General features: G+C 40.5%; 2 protein-coding genes across 3 annotated transcripts in view; one reads left to right on the top strand and one right to left on the bottom strand.

Moving 5' to 3' along the window:
• Window positions 1–13,823: 13,823 nt before the first annotated feature.
• Window positions 13,824–19,576, bottom strand: commd7 (COMM domain containing 7). Its single transcript, XM_022763386.1, has 9 exons — window positions 19,420–19,576; window positions 18,689–18,742; window positions 18,379–18,481; window positions 17,943–17,999; window positions 17,761–17,798; window positions 17,392–17,482; window positions 15,910–15,959; window positions 15,746–15,794; window positions 13,824–14,062 (listed from the first exon to the last, which is right to left on the bottom strand). The coding sequence occupies exons 1-9, from the start codon at window positions 19,498–19,500 to the stop codon at window positions 13,986–13,988; spliced, it is 600 nt and encodes a 199-aa protein (XP_022619107.1). The 5' UTR covers window positions 19,501–19,576; the 3' UTR covers window positions 13,824–13,985.
• A 1,228-nt stretch (window positions 19,577–20,804) lies between these two features.
• LOC111234923 (DNA (cytosine-5)-methyltransferase 3B-like) overlaps window positions 20,805–23,945 on the top strand; it is a 31,441-nt gene continuing 28,300 nt past the window's right edge. For both annotated transcript variants that reach the window (XM_022763139.1, XM_022763141.1), the window contains exon 1: window positions 20,805–20,959. In XM_022763139.1, the coding sequence (XP_022618860.1) occupies window positions 20,958–20,959 (2 nt within the window). In that variant the 5' untranslated portion in view covers window positions 20,805–20,957. The remainder of the gene's footprint in view (window positions 20,960–23,945) is intronic.

Here is a 23,945-nt window from a genome sequence, read left to right on the forward strand (position 1 = left end):
AGCAAAAGCCATTTTTTTCTGAAATGAATATTTAATTTGGGGACTGAACTCTTTATGTCTACAGTAAATAAAACATGAGAATATGTATAAACATATTTTTCTTCACATTGGGAGGTGGAAATACAAAAGCTTAGAAACTGTAAAACTACAGTCTAATTTATAACTCTCCTGAATATATTTTACCTCTAGAAAAGTGACCTCAGTGTAGCAAGAAATTTTGCATTCTGCTTCTTAGTGACTTTAAATCACATGTAAGTTGTATTGTATGTTAGACAAACACACACAGAATGCCACACAAAAAGAAGAAGTCCAAAGTTCCCATTAATACACACATAGAAATACACAAGGACCCTGCTGTCCCTGACCTGAAGGCAGGCTTTGCTAGTCTGACAATATAGGTCAAAGATCACTGTGAGTGAGGATCTGACCATGACCCATCTCTTGTACAAACAGACCTGACTGCTGCTACTCAGTGTCAGCTCAGTGATGGAAATCAGATGAGAAAGAACAGAAAGATTCAGCCCTGTCAACAACTACTGCACATCATATTCATGGTCAAATGTAAAATGATAAAAAGATTTAAAAATTCTCCAGAAATATCAGATTATGAAAATAGCATCAAAAGCATAAAGTTTATTGATTTTTTCCAGAACTTAATCTGACATCAATCTTTACTGTTTGTAGTAAATTATTACTTATCACAATTTAGTCTATTGTCAATCATTTTTCTTTGGTCAATATTCAGTGGCTGCTGGTTAGTATTCCCTGACAGAATGAAGAAATATTAATATGCTTTTCATGTTTTACTTTTTTATCTTTTGAGATTTGCGTCTTGACCTCTGAGTGTTGATTAGATTTTTTTTCTCATCTGCTTTCTAAGAAAAATAATTATTAATTATTTTTTGTTCAAATTTACTAGTTGTCTAGTAATGCTTTGCCAACAAGCTTAAAGTTCCCTTCAGACATGTTTTAAAGTTTCCACACATAAAAAGTAAAAAAAAAAAAAACTAGGGCTGGAAGCACATCTACACACAGGCCTCGTGCCCTGCCCACCACCACACACACATGGACACAACAGTCGTACCTGCACCCGTGTCTTTTTAGGATGGACCCTGTGAGGGGGAGGGGAGTGTAAGAGGGTTGAGTTGTGTGGTATGAAAGACACAGGATGTAAAAGACATTAATACAGTTAATGAAAATGAAAACCAAACAAACTCTCTTGCTACATCAGGCATCTTAATCATCTTGTGGTTATACACAAAACCACATTTAGTTTTTCACTGCATTAATGCATCTAATTAATGAACTGAATTCATGTATTAATGCAGTTTAATTAATGTGGCACACAGGCAGATGATCAGCTGGTGTTAATTATTCAATGAAAAAGTGATTGATCACTCAACTGGAAAGTGATGGAAAAAATAAAAGGAAAAAATATTTTTTATTCTTAATACATATATATTATATGTATATCCTAAGTTAGTTATCTACTGTATGTTATTCTCTCTACTTCCCCATCGGTTCAGAGAACAGACAAACCACAGCCGTCTGGTTGTGTTTAGATAAGCCCTGTAGATGTGCTGCGAGTTGTTTCTTCATGTGGTTCATACACACAGTCTACCTGTACATCCCACACAACTTTTAGAAAATGTAATAAATAAAAAGCTCAAATCCCCAGAAAGCAGTTTGCCTCTGACGAATTAAGAGCAGAAATGTTCTGTGTATTTTTCTCACTGTACTCACTTGAATGATGGTGTAAACATACAATCTGTGCACAGAAAGAGCAGCTTTAAAATACTGTGCTGCATCTCAAATGTATTGTGGCTTAAAATTCAGTGATACGAACATCTCTTCCTTTTCATCTGCATCTTTCTTCCATGACTGAGGTGGAGTAAAGTGGAGGAATCAACAAGAGCTGGCAGCTTTTAGCAGGATTCACCTGGTTGTTCTGTACACATTCAGTGTATATATAAATATGCCGTGACTGTAATGGGATTAGGTATATACATCCGCGGAGGAAAAATGTGACTAAAAGCTCTGTGGCTCAGAGTTTTGGTTATAGAAGCATTTACCGAAGCCAGCAATCTCACAACACAGAATAAACCTTCACACATTCAGCTTGTAACCAGAAAGATGAAGTTAACAGCTGATGCTTTGTGTCTGTGAAGATTCTCAGTCATCCAGGTCATGGTGTCTCTCAGAGTTTTATGAAGGCAGCTGGACTTACAGTGCTTGAGGTTCTTGAGGATGTTTCTTCGCTCATCTTCTTCAGTTCTGGGGCTGAAACTAAAGCAAATTCAGTTACCTTCATAAAGCTATAAGAGATGCTATTGCTATGCTATCACTTAACAGTCCACAGAGGTCCTGCTATGTTAGACTCTCTCTCATCCCACTTCTTGTAATTAGCTGACTCCAGGCATTTTCAGCAACCAATCAGATTTCAGCACACTCTCAACCATCATGTTGTTGCTGTCAAACTTCAAAACCTGTTCTCCTCTCTTCTGTTGTCGGCTGTCATTTCAGTGCGTGTTGCTGCAACTCTCCTCCACCCCATCCTCCTCCAGTCTTCACATCCAGAGCTCATCAGTATCCACTCCTCATCATAATCCAGCATTCCCTTCATCCCATGACCACCACCAGTGTCTATGCCCCTGGGAGGGTTTCCTGTACTTCACACAGACTCGCCCCCCTTCCAAAGACCCCCTGTGATGAAAATCAATTGTTTTACCTGGTTAACATCCACATGATGTTTTTTATATAATACAAGAAATATCATGAGTGAAGTAATAGTATTATTATATTATAGTACTATAAGTAATAGTATTTCCACCTTGAACTGCAGTGAACCAACGACAGACTCATAAAAACAGATTCAGACCGCCAGGGTTTCATACATCACAAACCTAAGTAACCAATCCTGTCAACTAGTGGGGACAGGGGGCGGGGCTAGAAAAAACATGAAACCAGTCAGTACAGAGAGTTAGTTTGCATTAGCACAACCACAAACACTGTGTCAACCACTGCCAGTCACAAGCTAACAAACAACATAAACAAATGCTAACTATGCTAACTGTTCGGATATGTTTCTTTTACTTTTTATGTGTGAAAATCATGTAAATTACAAAATATTAATTATAACAGAGTATTTTTACAGAATTTATAACGTGTCTGGAGAGGAACTTGAAGTATGATGACATCACAATGTGGTTAAATCGCTCTCAATCGACTCTCACATCTCTCACTTTTCCTTCTCTTGTTTTGTACATGGCAATAAAAGTTTATTCATTGACTCAGAGTGAAGTCTCTCCTGAATGAACTGATACTGGAGAGAGTGTTTACCACCTGAAACTTCATCGTAGTGAGCCAAACATAAGGTTTTTATAGATCAGGTCACCTCTCTACTACTGCTGCAAAAAATGCCAGAAAGAAAGATAGAAAATTAATAATATAGCTAGCAGAGCACCAGCTCCACATCAGCACTGCGTCAGCACTGTGGTCCCATTCAAATGAATGAATGAGCTGCATTTTTACACACGTGGTCTGTGTGAACAAAGCCAAACATGCAACTGTATCAAAGAAGAGAGTCCATTAAAGTAGACATTACTCTATATGCACTGTGCCACAGAACACACACACACACACACACACACACACACACACACACACACACACACACACACACACACACACACACACACACACATTAACATATTGCATACATTAATATGGTTCTGTATCACTGTCACACACACAGCCGGGCAGTAATGAGCCGCCATATATAAAACATGTTTATTCATTCTGTGTAAACTGCTTTGTTTCCACAAACACAGCTCGCTGTCAAAGTGTAACCCCGCCGGTGGCAGCATTTCTTCATTTTTCTGTATCTTATTTATTTATTAATTTGATCTTGATTTAATCAGGGGTCTCATTGAGATTAAGACCTGAGAATAAGAAACAATCACAAAAACACAATCAACTAAACAAAGGCAGCAAAATTACACAATACAAAAAAAACTGTTACTAGAATCAGAAAAAACATCAGATAATAAAGCTTTAAAATCTCCATACAAACATGTGACCAAAACACACACATACACTGACTGATACACTGAACTCCTAAATCACCAGTTTGAGCAACTTTCCTTCAGTAAAAACTGAAATCATTATGTTGTAATTTTCATATTTCACTGTGCGCAAATACCTCCACAAACACACACACAGGTCCCCCCCCTGCATATATAGCACACACATACCCTCCCACACACATGCACACACATATTAACGAGCCGCTGTATATGTAAAGTATGTTTATTCACCCTATGGAGGCTGCTTTGCGTTCATGAACGCCTGCTGTCGATGCACACACAATACACAACACCTCTACAAACACACAGAGAGCAGGATTAAAACACAAAAGCTACACTGTGTTGTTTTTCACAGCCATGTCTTGTTTTGGTGGTTTATTATTCAATTTCTGGGAATTTACGGACCTGGCAACAGAGTTATACATCTTTACTTCATTAGAGTAAATGATTAAATTCATTTAAAAAAAAGAGTCAGAAAAAACAAGATAAACCAGGCAGGATTCAAATCCAGGTTTATTCATCTTCATGTAGACAACACGCTCAAAATCTTGATTACATTTGTCAGTGTCATTATTAAATAACAGTCATGGATGACTGTAATAAGTTTGACAGGTCAAAGTTGAACCATGAAGTGGCTCCACAGAATCTAATGGACATTTTAAATGGACCGTTTGGGGAATAACACACACTTTAGTTAACACTCATTAATATGCAAGTTAAACTTCCTGCTCATGTTACCTGACAGGTGGAGGTTTCACCTCCACTGACCTCAACAATTAACCTGAAGAGGAAAATGTTCAGAACTGATGGCGCTGATGATCAAACGAGACCAAGGTTGGTATTTCCTTGTCAATCATCATACCATAGATGTAATAATTTGTTTGTAATATTCCACCTGCATGTGCTGTGTGTGTGTATGTGTGTGTGTATGTGTGTGTGTGTGTCTGTGTGTGTACTGTGTATCCTTGAGCTGAAATGATTAGTCAGCACAAAAAATTTAATTGATAATTAATTAGATAATAGATTCATTCACCTTTCCAATCTGAGTTATTTCCTGTTCTTCATTGTCTTAAATGATGAAATCACCTAATGAGAAAATGATCAACTGTTTAATCAATAATGAAAATATGTGTAGTTGCAATATATCCCCATAACAAAGATCATTCGTTTTGTATAAGTAACACCTTTTTTTTTTTTTTTTTTGATCATATTGATTAATATGTATTTAGATTAGATAAGATTTGAAAGTCTTTATTGGTCCCGAGGGGCAATTTGGTTTGTTTCTACTATATTGCATTTTTTTATTATAATTCCTTTCATACACTGATGGTCTACTTAGGGATACATTCATCATAAACTCATATTTTTCCTTTAAAATGCCTCAAATTTTAATTTAAAGCTGTATCTGTACCTATAACGATGATATGTTTCCCTTCTTTTATGAGTTGTCTTGTCGTTCTTCAAAAAGTCTTTGTTCCAGTCACTACATGTGAGTGTTTCTTATTAACCAGCAACGCCCTCTAGTGGTGACAGACATGCTGTGGCTCAGTGGGAAAAACTGCTGAGCTTCTTTTGATCTCAGTTTGTGTGAAGTTTCATTATCTCAGAGTGATATAGTCTGATTTCATTCAAAGTGTTTCTTTGATTCTCACTTTTCAAGGTCCTCTGAGCACCGAGGACTCTAAAAATAAAAGGATGGATGCTTGAATGAATAATGACTTGGCTGTGTTTAATGACATCGAGGTCTAATCCCTCTCTGGTTCATGCAGACGGGGGAACAGAGTGTTTACATTCAAATGAAAATGAACAGGTCGTTTTCTGATTATTCATTCTGAGTTTGTATAAAACAGTATGTGGCGCTGACTGAAAGAGTATTAGTGTTTATGATAGCAGGTTGTCTGTGAATATATTAGCACCCTAGCTGGCAGAATGACACACACACACACACACACACATACGATGGAATGCATGCAGTCATTCAGACACTCACACATAATTAACTGGGTCTTTTTTAGAAATGAGGGAAAGAAATGAAGAAAGGCGGGATGAAAAGGGAGGGAGGGGGTGCAAATGTTTAGAACAAGCATCGTGGGTGGGTTAGAAACAGGTTGGATTATTAATGAACTATTAATCTCTCTCACACACACACATGCACACACATGCACACACACACACACACACACACACACACACACACACACACAGGAGCAGTGTTCTCTGCAGGTGAAGGGAAGGCTGCACGTTTCTTGGTCAAACAACAACCTGAAGCTGTTAACAGGTGTGTGTTTGCGCAAGTGTGTGTGTGTGCAGCTTTGTGTAGAAGCACAACCCCTTCCTCCCCACCAGGAGCTTCTGCTGTGTGCTGAGTGGGGGTGGGAGAGTGTGTCAGGAGGCGTGGGGCGTTGGGGCACTGGGAGGGGGGAGGGGGCAGCCTTGGGATAACGTTATCCCTGCCTGTGTGTGTCTGTGTGTGTGTATCCTTGGGACAGGCCCACTGTGGCTGGATTGCCACACAATGGGATGGGTATGGTTGCCAAGGTAACCCCATCAGCCCAAGCAACCGTGGCAACTGGTAGCTAAGTAACAGGAACCCAGCAACAAAATGGAGAGGGGGATTATAGGTACCATTGAAGGGGGGAAATTATGGGCTGCTGAGTGTGTGTGTGTGTGTCATGTACTGGTGTATATCCATTTTATGCTTCTTTATGCTTCTACTCATGAACCAATAGAGGGAAATATTGTACTTTTTACTCCATTACATTTACCTAACTGCTATAGTTACTAGTTATATCATACAAAACATGATTAACTAACAAGATATTTTTATAGAATTATATGCTGCATACCCACACAGATGTTTTCAGGCTTAAGTTTTTGTGTATGACTACACCTGTTCAGCTTGGAGATGAACAAAGGTATGCTGGGATTTACTGTATGTGTAGTCTTCGTGTCCTAATAATAAAAATGATAAAGTTGTAACAGAGAGACTGAGAGGCCCCAAAGAATGATCTTTTATCTTGTTGTACAAAATAAATAACTTTGCTTCTGTGCATCAGATGACCTTTGACCTTTGACCACAAAAATCCTTGGGCATAACTGAGATATTGTGTTCACGAGAATGGGACGGACAGACAACCCAAAACAATATCATCCTTTGGGAGCATGAGGCTCCATAACTGAAATCATAAGAGCTTTTATTTTTGATATTAATCATTACATTCTGCTCTTGTACTTTTACTCAAGTAGGATTTCGAATGCAGGACCTTTATTTGTGAATATTTTTATATTCTGGTATTGCTACTTTTACTTCATATTTCCTCCACCACTGGCGTCCAAGAATAAAATCATCAACACTCAGCTCCACGTTCCACAAGGCTGCAGGTGCATGAAGGGACACGAGTGCATAGCAAACAATAATTCATTTATCTTTCTTTTTTATTGTTTAGATTATTATAACTCTCTTTTTAACTGTTTAAATCAAACTTCTTTGAATCACGTCCAAAATGCAGCTGCTCAGCTTTTAACTAGGAATAACAAGAGATCACGCATCACGTCAGTTCCATCCTCTCTTCCAATTAACTTCTGCATCCATTTTAAAATGCTGGCGCTAACCTCCAGAGCCGTGTATGGTAAACACCCCAGTATCTTGCTGACCTCCTCCTCCTGCCTTATACGGCACACCGGGCTCTTGGGTCCCCGGAACAGAAATGACTGTCTATCCCTGGAAGCCGCTCTAAAACCTGAGGTGAGAATGCTTTTCAAACTGTTGCACCCAATTTATGGAGCACTCTCTCCTCATCGCTGCAACCCCTGGACTCCTGCGACATCTTTATGAAGCAGCTGAAAATGTTTTTATTCAGACAGGCTTTTGGTTAGTCTGTCTGAATAGCTGCTCTAATTCACTTTATTAACCTATTTCCTCGTCTCTGTTTGGAACCTTTGTACATTTTTATTGATGTAAAGCACTTTGTGATCTTGTATCTGTGAAAGGTGCCCCACAAATAAACTCAGTTTTTGAGAGAGAAAGAAAAAAATAGTTTGAACTTTACTCCTATTATGAAGCATCTTTTATTATATATCACAACAGACTCCTCATCTGAGTCTGGGTCTGACTGAGGCTCAAACATGTGGCTGAGTCTCTCTGATGTTTCCTCCTCTGACTAACTTGATACTCTCTGCTCTTTCACCTGTCAACCTGGAGCAAGCAGCAGCGGTGGTGGACGTGGCACAAGGCCTGATCCAGATTTCATAGTGAGGAAGTAAGAGTAAATGTGCTTCAGCCCCAGTTTTTAATTTTTTCACTTTTTATGTGGGGAAAATCATGTTAAACAAAATATCAATCACAGCAGAGCATTGTTTAAAAGATTTGAGATTAAAAGATGTCTGGAGAGGAACTTTAACAGTTAGCAAAGGGAAACAGGCGCCAACTGCAGACAAGCACACAGTGCCAGCTGAGTGACAGGCAGCTCCGAGTTCAAGACAAGTAAACACACTTAGCAAGACCATGAAAGCACCATTACAGACCAACAGACATCAGTTTGACTACAATACGCAACGGAACAACACTAACTCTTCAGCACTGGAGCAAAACGGTCCCAGATAACAACTCCTCTTTCTGGTCTGGCCAACAGCTGTGTGCCCCCTGGTCCTGGACACACACACACACATACAGAGTCTATAATGTGAACACATTATAGGGAAGTGGAGTCTGTGGTCTGTGTGTGTGTGTGTGTGTGTGTGTGTGTGTGTGCCTGTGTGTGAGTGACAGTGTCCCTGGAGTATTTGTTTGTGTAGGAGGCAGTTTTCTCACAGTTTGGGGCAGGAAGACATTAATTACCATCGGCAGAGAGCGAAACCACTTTCTCAGTAAATCCACATGAGGAGGAGGAACTGGATGAGTCTTATCGGCAAGACACACACACACACACACACACACACACACACACACACACACACACACACACGTGAAAATATACACCACACACTTCTATGCTTCCTTCCTGTGACTCGGTACAGGCAGGGGTAGTTCCTCTCCTTTACAGCAGAGGGGTCTATATCAGCTTCCTCCCACTACCTCAGCCTGCCGCATACCTGTACTCTTATATAGCATGTACTGATTTTGTATATCCACACTGCATATGTGTTAATGAGCTAGAATCACTAATGTCATTAAAAAATTTCACGGTAAAGAGCAGAATTCAAACCTCACAGTGCATCTTCCCTTCAGCTTTTCACAGGCAGTGAACCGTCTCCAGGCGTTTCCTGATGAAGATTAGAGTCTTGTTCCTCTGGTTTCTACCTGTGGGAAAGAGACGTTCAGGTGCACAGATAATAAAACCATTGATATCCAACCTGGTTTAGGTGGAACAAAGAAACACAGGCAGTGTGTGGGAAACATGGAGATCCAGTGCACAACATAAAATAGTCTTCATCACAAACACAGTAACACAAGTGGATAAGACAAGAGTTCAAAGGTCACATGAGAATAAGAGTTTCCCTCACAAGACACCATTGGTTTAGTCAAGTACAGGTCAAGAGACATTTATAAAATGTGGATCATTCTGCAGTACAGTTTGTGAAAAAGTGACAGTTTTAGGTTACATGTATAGAAGCAGGTTACAACACATTCGAATATAAACCTGGAACTTTTTAACCACTGATCAACACTTACAGGGCAGGTCTAAAGAAACAATCCACAATTGAGCAATATTCTTTTAAATATTTAGTTAAAGATTATAATTTGAACATCAAATATTAAACCATGTGCTGTATGAAATAGTAAAGGTACAACTTTTACTATCAGGGCCCCAACCTACCCTGAGGGCCCGAACTGGGGATTTAAATGTATTGTTAAAGGCACTTCTGTCCCATAGAATAAACACTGCATAAAGACAAACAATACATGCAAATAAAAGAAACAATAAACCTCCTCACTCCTCACCTTAATAATGTCAAGGGGGCGTCAGAGATGTTCTTTTGACCTGCAGTTGCTGCATCCAACCTGCCTGAAGGAACTCTGATCCTGCAAGTGATGAACCTCTCTCTCTTCACAGGTGTGTCCAGGGCCTGGTGCGGCGTGGAGCTTCCTGCCCGGACCTCCAGCCTCAGCAGTGGGGACAGGGCAGAAGGTCATTACACCACTCTTTCATTGGGAGATGATGATGGTGTTTTAAAGCTGCTTTTAAGGGATTTTGGGCCGCTGTGACAGCTCTGTTGCCTCTGGTGCTCCTGCTTTACTACCTCCGCCTGGAAGACATGTCCAGACACAATTCTCTACTCACCATGAGGCAAACATTTGGACCCTTGACCCTGAACTTATGACCTCTGACGAAGTTCACCTTCCAGCTCTGGGTTTTGTCTTTCTGCACGTGGATTGTGCGCAGACACACAGACACAGACACAGACACAGACACACACACACACACACACACACACACACACACACACACACACACACACACAATGTAAAACACACTTGCATCGTTCGACAGCTGTGAGCTATTGGAATTAGCTCCCATACACTTCCTCTTTCTTCTGTAGGTCCAACGGTAAAACACATACACTGGGTTGTAGGTGTGGAATAAGCTCCTCATAAAATTATTACCTGTTTTTCATACAATGGACAAACATTTCTGCGGATTCACACTTGACAGAAAAACAGAAGCCTTACCAGCTGAATGTTGGTTTTTTTTGGCATGGTGACAAGATAACACCAGGAGAGAGCGACTGCTGACAGAAGCAGCTGAGACGAAAAGATTAAGAGTATCGAGGTTACTGTGATGTCAGGGTTATTTATATCAAATCACCTGCCACAGCAGAATCACACTGAAGTGGCAGGTGGCCACGTGGAGATCCACATATTAATGAGGTGTAACATATTTAACACCCACCAGGGATCACGAACTGACAGAGAGACAAATATATGCTGTGGTGTTTTAAATAGAAAGATGGTGTCATCTTATCTTTTTATTATTAACAACAAATCTCTTAATGCTGAAACAAGCAGCCTGTGGTCTGTGGAGCCACAACAACCTGCGCTGTTGTTCAAATCTACATTAGACTCATTGTGTCACCTGATGCAGAGGGGTTTCCACAGAGAGCTTTTTAGATTAAGGTAGAATCACTGACCCTTAAACCACACTGTTGCTGTGCGTGCGTGCGTGCGTGCGTGCGTGCGTGCGTGCGTGCGTGCGTGCGTGCAAGTAGCACACTAAAGGAGAAATAAACACACATGAGGAGAAGCTCCTCCTTTTGTATTCTTCAAATGCTGCTGCAGTGTTCAGAGTCAGTGTTAATGTTGGACATGGACATTTAAAATAGCACTCTTTAATCCACACACTTGTCAGGGTCTGGGAGGATGTGTTAGATACAGTGTTGGCTGTGAAAGTTATAAATGACAGGATGTCTGAGCAGATACAAGATTTCCTGAGGGGAAGATGTGTTGGTGAAATCAAGTCTGTGGTCACAGACGCCACGAGGAAGAAGAGTTACAGTTAGACGTCTGATCTTGTTCGTGATTAAGAAAAATTGTGTTTGAGGAAAAACTAAGTGGGTCGGGGCAGACAGAGACATCACTCACTCAAATCATAAAACTGAGATGTGCAGCTTTGGGCTGTTGGCAGCAAACTGCGTGTGGTGGTTACATGTAATTATAACTGAGATTATTAACATCAATGGGCTACAACGTTTCTGCAGATTTGGTCTTACAATGGTAAACTCATGTATGACGTGTTTTCTGGTTCCTTTATAGAAAACACATTAGCAAAATGAAGATGGTGAGCATGCTAAATATTATACCTGCGAAACATCAGCATACTAGCATTGCCATTGCGAGCATGGAGATGTTAGCACAACTCAAAGCCAAAGGCTAATATGCTTTTATGGGAAACTGAGAACAGCCATACTACAACATACGTTTTCTCAAGATAACAAAACTCGTTACCCCAAGATAACAAAACAATCCACAATTTAAATAAAACATAGGAAAAGTGTAAAATATGGGACCTTTAAAATCTGAGAAAAGCAGGTGTAAAATTTGCATCAGTGATTTACTTAACAGACATTAAAAGGTCCCATATTTTACACTTTAACTGAGTTTTATTTGAAGTTTGCTCTTTCTATTTTGGCGCTTTTTTGTAGAGCCAAATGTCACCTTCACAGACTACACTTACATGTATTAGTTTGGCAAATACTTTTGTACAAACTGACACACAAATGAGATCACACAATCAAAGCCGCAGTAGATCAACGTGGAGATTTCAAGAATAAAACCAGATATCTTGTGATGTAGTCGGCAGACTGCCATGAACTTTGCTGAGCACATTCCTGACAGTCAGTCAGACAGAACACTTTTGGAAACAATAGATTTCATAGAGGTGTAGAGAATATCCAAGGGCCAACAGCTCTCAGCAAAGTGCAACCACAGATCTTCAGAGGAGAAATGAGGAATGACGAGGACTAGTAGACACATGCACAACTGGGTCTCTCGCTCTTCTGAAATCTGCCTCGGGGTTTATATGTATCAGTGTGTGGCATTTATCGCTATCAAGGCTTTCATCACCGCTCATTTTGTCTACCTTTCCTCCATTATAACTGCTAATTGCTATTCCTTATCATCAAGCTGCCCCGACACGTCTCTGAAGCCTCTCCAGCTGATCCAGAACGCTGAGGCACGTGTACCGACAAGACGGAAGATCAAATTTCTCCCACATCAGCTCCTCTGCACTGTGGCTTCCTGAGCTCATGGTGACCTGTTACACCATCTCTACTCCATCTGTGCACATTCATATCCCATTAATACATGTCACTAACCTGGCCTCCTCTCTCTCCTGTACTGTTGTGTTTTCTAGCCACCTGCTGCTTACTGTACATCTCTATGTGAAACTCACCTTGTGCTGTGTTCTCCCCCCCCCATCCCGTCAGCCAAGGAAGATGGCCGCCCACTCTGAGCCCCTGAACCTGTTTTTTTGCTCAAGGTTTCTTCTTCTTAAAGGAAGTTGTTCTTTGCCACTGTCGCCAGCTTCTTGCTCATGGTGGCAATTGTTGGGTCTGAATACAGTCTAGACCTGCTCTATATGAAAAGTGCCCTGAGATAACTTTGTATGTTCACCATGTTCTAACTTACGTGATTAGGAAATAAACATACGTAAGAAATATTCTTCTTATTAGAATCAATTCAACACGTTATTATTCAAGCCAAGAAACAACAGGTTCTTAGGAGCAGGTCTGCCTGAGGTCGGATTCACTTTCCCTCGTCATTTTACAGTTTTCGTCTGAATTTCTCCACAGGCAGACGAGGAGAAAGTAGGTGATGAAATGCCAGGACTCGTTCACATCTCGGTTGGCAAAAGACACTTCCTATGCTTACGCCAGAGGAAGAAATTCAATGACTGGAGTGTTGCTTTATTCCCACATAAATCAAAAGGTAAAAAAAAAAGAGTGTTTCTTATATCTCTTCTTCATGTTTATTGATAGATTGGAGTATAAATGTCTGGCAGAAAATAACAGGACTTGTTTTTGTGTTTAGCTTCAGTCAGTGAGGGCTGGCTGGCTGGCAGACACACACACACACACACACACACAATGACACAATACATACCACACATTGCCCTGCAGCCTGACTCTAACATGAACACACACTCTCTTACAGTCAGTCAGTCTCTCTCTCAAAGACACACACACAAACACACACACACACACACACACACACACACACACACACACACACACACACACACACACACACACACACACACACACACACACACACAAACTCAGCGGCCCATAATTTCCGCCCTTCAGAGGTACCATTATAAAACTGTCTTATGTGAACATTATGTCAAATGTTACCTTGAACACACACACACACACACACACACACACACACACACACACACACACTCAGCTGAAACACTCCATGCTGGCCTTGGCTCTCTCCATTTCGTGCAGGAAGTTGTAAAACTGAGGGAGCGTCAACTCTAGAAGAGACAGGGGGGGAAACAGGAAACGGAGTGGATAAAACAGACTGAGATGAACTGGGTACATCTATACGGCACTACAGAAGATAAATAAAAATGAATGACATTTTTTTTCACACTCACTCAGCATAAACAACCAGGTGTATCTTATTTCATAACAGCTTTTTTCATTTGTGTTTGGCAGCTCTTTATTTATTTTTATTTTATTTCAATTTCTCTGGAAGTGAAGAGTTTCAAATTTCTGCTTCGATTTGCGTAAACGCAAGAATTTCACACGAGCAGCCATCACTACTGAGGATGAACAGATGAAGAAAAGAGTGCCAACAATGAAGCTCTCCAACAACGGTTCGGTGCTTTTGACAAACAGATACTTCTTTATTTGGTTGTTTGCTGTGACGACTGTAACTGATGTCGTGTCTTGCATGCTGTGTTTGTGTGTCCTCTGCTGTAGTGAAATTCCCCCTTAAGGGACAATAAAGATCTCTGAACCCTCTGAACTCTGAACTGCTGGTTCTCTAAAAGTGATTTTTCTTTTTTTTTTTTTAAACACTATTTCCAAAACCTCTTTTTGCAGCGCTCCTCATGTTGGAGTGGACATTTGTACCAAATTTGAGATATATCGCATTCAGGAGAACGTGACGGATGAAAACATGATGTCTGTCGCTGGTGTGGAGTCGTAATAAGACAAAAGTTGTTACAAATGTTAGCTGAAATATTACACTGTGCATTTTCCATCCAAGGCCATAAGTCTGCACTTCTATCAGCTGTCACCAAATCAAACAATGCAACTGTAAAAGCTTATCAGAGCATCAATCTTAGAGCCTAATTATATTATTGATAAAAAAGCCATAAACATTCAGTGACAGTGTGAGTTTTCACACCTTAGAGCAGCCATTTCTTCCTGACCAGCATCTGTGCAAATCTATCCACCAACTTAAAGAAATAATCCAAATCGCTAATGATGCACGTTGATAAAACCAGGCGGTTTCTTTCTTCAGATAATAAGCAAAAACCTCACCTCAGATATCTCATAGTAACGTAGTTTGGGAAACCCCAGCCTATTCGCCTGTGATGTAACTTTGCTGCTGGCGCTACAGAAACTGTATCTGAAAAACTTTTCCAAAACGGGAAACAGGAGTGGCAGCATCAGAGGGTAAAAGAAAATTATAGTCTCCATCTTAAGATGTGTTTTCTCTCCAATGCTTCTCTGAGCTGAGCATTCCTGCTGATTACACATATCTCTGTACAAGCAACGCAGCAGTCGACGGAGTTACGGTGAAAAAGAACGTCATTGATTTCAGTGTTTCTGGGAAGAACCTGCAGACCTGAATTACCCACAACGCAGAGTGGCCGACCCACGGCCCCTTGCTTCATGTCATCCCCCCTCTCTCTCTCCCTGACTTTCCTGTCCACCTCTCACTGTGCTATCAAAAATAAAAGGCAAAAATGCCCAAAAATATAACTATAAAAAAAAAATAAACACAGAGTAATAGTACAGAGTAGACGCACTTACAGTTCATGCATACACCGTATTTCTATGTTTTATTAATTGTACTGCTGCACACACATGGATCTGACAGCCTGTCTTCATTTTATTGAGCCTCTTGCCAAATACAATAAATGACATGAACATGATTAAAATGTCAGTGCCGTTTTTATCAGTAACGGCACAAACTCACTCACCCATGTAGACGTTCTCAGTGGAATTCCCCCGTCTGACCACCAGCTTCAGCTGCAACAGGACAAAAGAAGTGTAACTGCATGTGTGTGCATGCGTGTGTGCGTGCTTGCTTGTGTGCATGTGCGTGTGTGGCCGGTCAAATGCAGGCTTTACAGAGCTTTCATACCTGCAGAAAGATGTTGCCGACTTTCTGTATCTCACTGGTGCCGACAGTCACTGTGTGGGGCCAGAAAACACATCATGATGCTTCAGTTCATTCAAACTGAAACAAAAATGGAATCACAAACAAGAACACACTCCTGTTTTTAAGTTGTCTCCCAAAAGGCCAGACACACACACACACACACACGACTCTAGCTGGGTGTTAATGTTGTGTGTCTGTTGGATGTGTGTACTCACTACAAACGAGCCATAACGACATAAAAACTATAACACGCTTGTGCTTTGAGCCTGTCGGTTGTGTTATTTAGTTCCTCTACCGTTGCCCCTAAAAATGAACCAGAGCTGCTGTAAAACTCACCATGAAGATTTTATTCTTTTCTTTTAACTAAGCAATTTTACCTCTATACTCTTTTCTTTGACTTATCTTTTTACCCCGAACCTTTCAGTTTTATACATTTCCTCTTTCTCCATGACGCAGCCCATATTTCATTCCAAATTGTCCTAATTTTTTAATATCTAATTCCAATTTAACATGCATCTCAATTGTCTGAAAATAGACTTTAATTTTAAATTTTTTTGTTTTATTTCATTATTTATTATTGGCTGTCTTTGGCTCTAATTTATTCTTATTCTTCTATTCTCTATAAATTATTTGGGGTTTTGGTTGTAACACTGATGGAAATGGAATATTACATTCTCCTTCTTGCAGAGGTTTCATTACACTTTATATTTATGGTGATGTTGAACTCTGAATGTTCAAGGTAAGTGAAATAAACCTGCTTGACCATAATAACTATTTCTCAAACATGTATAACGTGTCTACAGCTTCACAACTGTCATCCAAAAAAAAAAATCACATGGTCAGTTTATCAGTTTTAAGGTGTTTTGTCAAATATGTCCAAGGACCTGGATATTTTATGTACATTCAGCCCTGTATGTAAAGTATGATGGTCCATATGAACACCAGCTTGTGAGACAGGCCGTGGCCATATTGTCCCTCCATACTGTCAGGTCTCCACGGACGCCCGGCTGGATGCAGCTGACTCACTGGCAGCATGCAGAGACACAGTCGCTTCGTCTGACTGGAGGTTTTTTTTTTTTTTTTTTACATATCAACAAACAGCACGGTGCAGCACACACAGACACTCCCTGTCCACTCCCCTCATAAGCTGGAGCACATTATGAAGATCAGCTCAACAATAGTTGAACATGATGCTAACGACTCTCCTGCCCGGCCGTATTAGCATCTCTATCACCTTAGGTTCTATGAATAAACAATGAGGCCCGATAGAGAGCCATCATCTGTTTAAATGAGACTGAATCTTACACAAACCATTAGAGGACATAGGATATGCTAATGACTACGTTAGACTAGAGGCTCGTGGTCATGAATATGCACTGAGAGAGCTGCAGCCCTCACAGTGTGCACAGAAATAAACTCACAGTGAACCTATAATTTCAAAAGCTAAATCTGATGTGGTTTTACCTCCAAACTTCCACTCCATGTCAACCAGCTGGTTGACCATCAGAGTCTGTCTCACAGCAAGTCTGGACAGCGCTGCGTAGTGCTCCCCCCACTGCAAAATATGATGAAATATGAAAAGTCAGAACAACTCATGTGGTCATAAAATTATTCCCGGTTTGATAAGAAAGTATTTAATGTGACTTTAAAAACACAGAAAGAAACTGGGTCATGCACTTGGTCATCATCAGATTGCAAATGATGAACGTCAAGGGGATTTTTTTTTTTTTTTTTTTTAAACCAAAAGTATCTATTTTGATTGTTTTATTTTTACTGCATCTAAAAGCCTAAAATAAAAAAAATTCATACTAGCAGGAATTTATGAAAAGGTACCTGCTGTGAAAAGTGAGCCGCCTTGTCCTCGTTCAGTCCTGAGGAAACAACATGAAGCAGGAATAAAATGTAAATTGACACAGTGTCATAAGAGAACATTATCCAGCAGCTATATTTAACCCCCGTTTTAAAATCGACACCACTGATGATGGTATCGCCGGTGAAGTATTCAAGGTGCGTACCTAACGTCACAAGGTCTTCTTTGATCTGCTCGGCTGTCAGGTTTTTCTTCAGGGCTCCTGAGGGGGAAACAGGGAAATCACTGTCACTGAAACGGAAACGTTCCTGTAGCTGCAGCTTTTTTCTGTCAATTCAAAGCTGAACTTTCACAGGTGTCAAGCTTTGAGTGTCGTGGGAAATTTCTGAATTAGCGTGCATGTATGTTCAGATCTGTGCAGCCTCACAGAGAGGGTGATGTACTAAAGTCAGGTTGTGTAATTACAGTTTTAACTACTGAAGCAAAAAAGTGTCTGTTTAGTCTTTCTCTTATTCCCATTGATAACTGGCCTGTTGTAGAATATATCGTATTATGTCTAGACGTCGACTGGTTACACTGGAGTCTGTTCATCAGGTGGATGAATGTGTGTGTGTGTGAATGTGTGTGTGTGTCTTTCCCACCCTGCGGCACCAGGAGGATGCTCTTCATCAGGTTCCTCAGAGGACCAGCACTCATTCCATGTTCCCCTGCAAACCCAGTGAGCTGCTGCATGAACCTCTCCGTCTACATGCGCATGCGCGCACACGCACACACACATGCAAATCCATGCATTCATTTGCACACACACACAAAAGAACAGGCAATGTTTCGCCTCGGTTCAGTTCCCAAGGCTAATCACTGAATCCAAAGTCCCATTATCATCAAAATTGTGTGTGTGTGTGTGTGTGTGTGTGTGTGTGTGTGTGTGTGTGTGTGTGTGCGCGTGCTCACCTCTTTAGGCTCCAGGAGTAACTGGAACAGAATTTCAATCAATCGGGGAAACTGCTGCAGAAAATAAAAAAGTTCAGTTTTGGTTGATGTTAAAAATGTTCAGCTGCGTTTGGTTTGTTGAAGAAAAAAACTTTTCATGTATATGTAAACTTTGTATCTGTACATAGATTTTTAAATGATATACATGTGAGCCAGTGAAGCTGTTTGTGTGACTAAGAGTTTCTAGTCTTTGAGCAAGTGAAACCTCTCCTCAGATCAATTAAGTTGAATATTATAAGGTTTGTTTGGGATGAGACAAGTTCTGAAAACAAAAAACTGTGTGTGTCTCTGTGCAGTTCATCTGTGTCTCTTAGAAGTAGACATGCCCTGTGAGACACTGGGCCCCTCTACTTGAAGTCATTTTGATGCTCTTACTTTTGTACTTTAACTTCAGTAATATTTTGAATACATGAGTCTCACTTGAGTATTTCTACACTGTGTTACTCTTAATGGTAGCCTAACTCCACTGGTGCACTGGTCTGCTGCCGTCACATGACTCGCATGAGCTGTCACTATCACCTGGTGTGTTTACGCCTCTGAATAACGAGCCGATTCTGACCATTACTCTTTCAAGCCAGACAGATTTCCACACGTGTTTGAAGGAGGTTTAAACCTCAGCCAGCAGCTGAGCTCAGAGTAATAATAAAATAATCTAATGATCCGAGTTTGGCGGTAAAAGCGGCTGAATTTACCTGCTCGTTCAGTTTGTTCAGGTTCTGGAAGTCGGTGCTGACCGAGTCCGGCAAAACGTCTTTGGTGAAGTGAAGCTGCATGTTTGGTTTTTTAGTTTTTTAATCTGCAGAGTTTCGCTGAAAAACCGTCAGATGCTGCTCTGCTCTATTCTCGACTCCTGTTCCGGGTTTGTCAAATGCGCATGCGCACTGAGTGGCAGCCCCTGTCTTCCTCCTGGAAGGAGCATGAGAGCAATTGGATCAGAAATTGAAATATTTAATCATGAAAAAAGTAGTTTAAAAGGCAAAAGGCAATTAAAAGTTAACCTACAATAATATTGAGGTGGAAAGTACGGAAGTCACATTCATGTTCTGCACAACATTGAGGGTTGAAGGAGTCATTTTTGTCCTATATAACAGTGACTGAAACTATCAATTTCTATGCAACTACATTAATTTAAAAGCTGCAGTTTCTTTTTTAGTGTAAGACGTCAGTAAATGTACAAAAACATATGATCAGATTATAGAATACGCTGCCTTGGTCCAGTTTAAACTTACCTACAATTTATAAAGTCATAAAAACTGTAGCTCCAGCTCAATCAACTGCAACATTTAAATGCTGTTTTTACAGTTACTGAGTAGGAATTATAATCAAATTAAAAAATATATGATGTGAATAGATTAAATTTGACACTTAAAGTTTATTTTGACTTCTATAGGAGCATTTTTACACTGCATTGTATAAATAGGAGTATTCACCACTGGTTTAATATGTAACAATATATCATTATTAATTATTTCATTATGACTACTGCAGTCAAAGAAATGTAGTGGAGGAAAAGTACATTAACTGAGATCTGGTGAACCACTGATTGTGTCCCACTTTTTATGCTCTTTTCTTTCACAATATTTGTCCTCATGAGGAAAGTGACGCCTGGAAAGTGAAAAACTACAGACTGATGTGAACAAGGAGTTTACGTTTAGTTTCTCTTCTGTATCACTGCGTCCCCTCGGGTAAAATGGAAGTTTCTCTCTCACTCTGATTTCTAATGAAATAAGGTGAAAAGGGGTTGACTAAAGACTAGAGAGGGAAGGAGAGGTGAGTGTCGTTGAGGGGCGGGATAAAAAAAAGTAGTCCCTGCTCTCGTTTTTAACCTCAGGGACAAAAAGTGGGAGGTGACATCTTCACCTGGGGAAGCCTCAGAGCAACGAACCCCCCCCCCTCACCCAACCCTGCAGGTCAACTCTATGTATGGGCTGAGCCTCTAAGTGGCGGAGTTCACTCAGTCTGCAGGGGGACACACGCAGAGAGAGAGAGAGAGAGAGAGAGAGAGAGAGAGAGAGAGAGAGAGAGAGAGATCTGCAGCAGCAGCATACTCCGACAGAGTGAAGGACTCCTGCGAGAGGAAAAGACGAACCTGATCCTGATCTGAGCTCAAGTCCACGGCTGATTTTAAAACTCTTTTAAACACATTTTTCACCAGTTTAACTCCGCGGCGAACAACACGTCCTCCTTCACAGTCTCCTGCCGTGGATGAGAGCGACAAGCCTGGGTTGTTATGTAAGTTTCTCACCGCGGAGGGCGGTTTTTTCTTCTTTTTTGCAGGATTTATTGCAGATAATTACCGAGCGAACAATTAAAGTCTCAAATATTAACACTTTTTATCACACCTGATTGGGTTGTGACTCCGTGTGTGGAGCCGGGCTCTGTTGTGTGCGGTTGTGTTTTCCTTTATTCCACGGTGCACTTTGTAAAGTGTGCAGGTCGGTAGTCGTGGTGCCCATGTGCACGGTGAACCGAGCTGCATACAGATGTTGCCGAACCCGGTGAGGCGACGTTAATCCGCTACAAGTGGTTCCACAGTGATTTCTAAACTGGTCGCGTCTTTGTTTGAAGTTAATGGTGATTTTAAAGTGTCCTTTATTATTTTCCCCACAGTATTCATATAATAATGTGAGAAGTGAACGCATCTGTGCTGCGGTTTCTCCCACTTTTCACTAGTATTTCAATAACAGAGCGTCTCTACATTACATACATACTTATTGTAAAGCTTAAGATGCTTTTTAAAACTTTGTAGGAAGCCTAATACTTTTATCTCCTGTTATTTAGTTTTTCTCTGTGAGGACTGGTGCTGAGAGCGGGTTAAAGGTTGTCTATCGATCTTTTATCTAAATTTTGAACTTGAAAGTGACTGAAAAGTGAATTAGCAGTGGTTTTAACACGGGGCTGTCCCTCCTGTAGGGTTAACTGTGATAGATCTGCTTTCACTGAATGAGGTGTTGGGATTGCACGACAGGATTTATTCACTTTTTTTCTTTTTTTTTCTTTTTTTTTTGCTGTGGTGGTTTCCTGGTTGTGAACGCGCTCCGGTGTTTGAGGCTTTACCGGCTCAACTTCCGCCTGGGATTATTATTAGCGTGTTGTTGGGCTGTCGTTGTGGGGCAGGTAGGAACAAACAAACAATGTCTGCAGATAAAAAACACTGCTCTCGTGTGTGTGTGTGTGTGTGTGGGTGTGCGCGCGCGTGTGTGTGGAGCATGTACAGTCTCTGGTGTGGAGTCATTAGACTGTGCAGGGAGCAGCCACGCGGTGGGAGATGAAGGGGAGGAGTCAGATTAAAAACTGCAGGAGCGTTCACTCAGAGGAATGTTGACATAATGCAGGTGACTGAGTGATTGTAGCCGCCAGCAGGAACAGGTAGACCTCCCAACAACTACCGTCATATTTAACATAGATTTCAAGATGTCACAGACGCTTTTCCTTTCATGGCATAATTTGACAACATTACAACAGGACCCCAGGGATCGTCAATAAAATATGTTTTCACTCCAGAAAACAGGAGTTGTAGGAGGTCTGTTGGCCTAACATTCAGCCTCAACACATTTTATTTGGTCATATTCAAGGAATAGCGTACATGTTCTTATATGAACTATTGGGCTGCAATTAATGTTTATTTTCAATGTCATGATGAAATTTATTTTGCCTATAAATTATAAGAAAAATAGCTATGGCATAACCCAAAGATATTCAGTTTACAGTGAGAACAGCAGTGAATCGCCCCCATTTTAGCAGCTGGAGTTGGTGAATTGTCAGCACTTTTGCTTGATATGTGACACTGATGATTCATCAGTTTAAAATATGTTGTTGCAAATGAATTTTTCTGTAGATGGAGGTGGTAACATTTACACAATAACCTGGCAGATACTTTCTCTGCAGTGTGTTTTTGTACATTTGAAACTTTAGCTTTCAAAAAACAGGCAACATTTTCTCTCCGATAGTGGCGTAATCCAGTTCCTGACTCAGGGATGTTCATGATGAGTCTGTGTTCTCCTGCTTTTAGTTTAGTCCTGATCACATCTGTCACTCTCTGACAGAGACGGAGTTAAACTGGATTTCACTGGAACAGCTTGTTGTGAGATAAATGAGTCACACTATTGTTTTTAATGAGATGATGACAGTTATTGAAGTGTCTCCAACATTCCTCTCAGATAGTGCCCACACACACACACACACACACACACACACACACACACACACACACTGGGATCAACCTCACCATCATTCATGAAAACTCAGTGCTGCTGTAGTGATACTGAATAGTGGCACTGTTGGGGATGCATCTCATTAATGGAGCTAATCAGCTGTCCGCAGGCTGATATTTTCCAACAGTGAATAAATAGTGAGTGAATAAACTTGTGTTTAAATTGAACTTTTATTTAGTTATCAGCAATATATGGAGCCACATGATAAAGCATTAGCAGCATTAGTTTTAGTTTACAGAGTTAATCTGTGCATCATTTTGCCAGGATCCAGTCATTTATGCTGCTTTGAGGTTTGCACGTGTGTCTAGTGGTTTAAAACACACTCAGATTAAAGTAATAAGTTGTCTGTATTGTATTGTTGTGAGATGATAATGTTATTTTCACAGACAAAATGTTTTATGAAAACGTGACTCATAACAGCTTCTCCTGGCAACAGATTTTATAACAGCCTGTCACTAGCTTACGTCACTACAACAGCATAAATAACTCGCTTAACCCTCTTCAGATGAGTCACATCATTCAGTGTTTACTGACTTTTCGGTTGTTTTAATGATGGAAAGAGCTGTATCTGCAGGAGAAAAACATGCAAGATCTCTACATGATAGTATGCGGTGTAAATCTGCATCGTACATCCATATCTGCATCAGATCTGATCCTCCCATTTGAAACGAATGACTTTAGGTTGAGCAGTAATTTAAAGTTAAACTAACTAAAATCCTCTTTTCTTTGTTCAGTGGCGCAACATTGACAATACCATGTCATAAAAAACGGATGTGTCATGTTTGGAGCAGGTAGAAGGTTCAAGATAAAGTCCCTGATAGGTTTAATGTGTTTGCCCAGAGGCTATGATTAACTTGAAGCAGACTGTCTGAGAGTGGTTCGTTCAGTTTGCACATTTATAGTTGGACTTATCTCACACTGTGATCTTCTAATTACTCATTTGTCGTGATCATCCTGGAAGCAAAGATCTCAAGACTAAAGACTGTTGGAGCGCCTGAACGCTG

This window comes from Seriola dumerili, unplaced genomic scaffold (genome assembly GCF_002260705.1).
Source record: "Seriola dumerili isolate Sdu_G_001 unplaced genomic scaffold, Sdu_1.0 BDQW01000468.1, whole genome shotgun sequence".
Taxonomy (NCBI): Eukaryota; Metazoa; Chordata; class Actinopteri; order Carangiformes; family Carangidae; genus Seriola; species Seriola dumerili.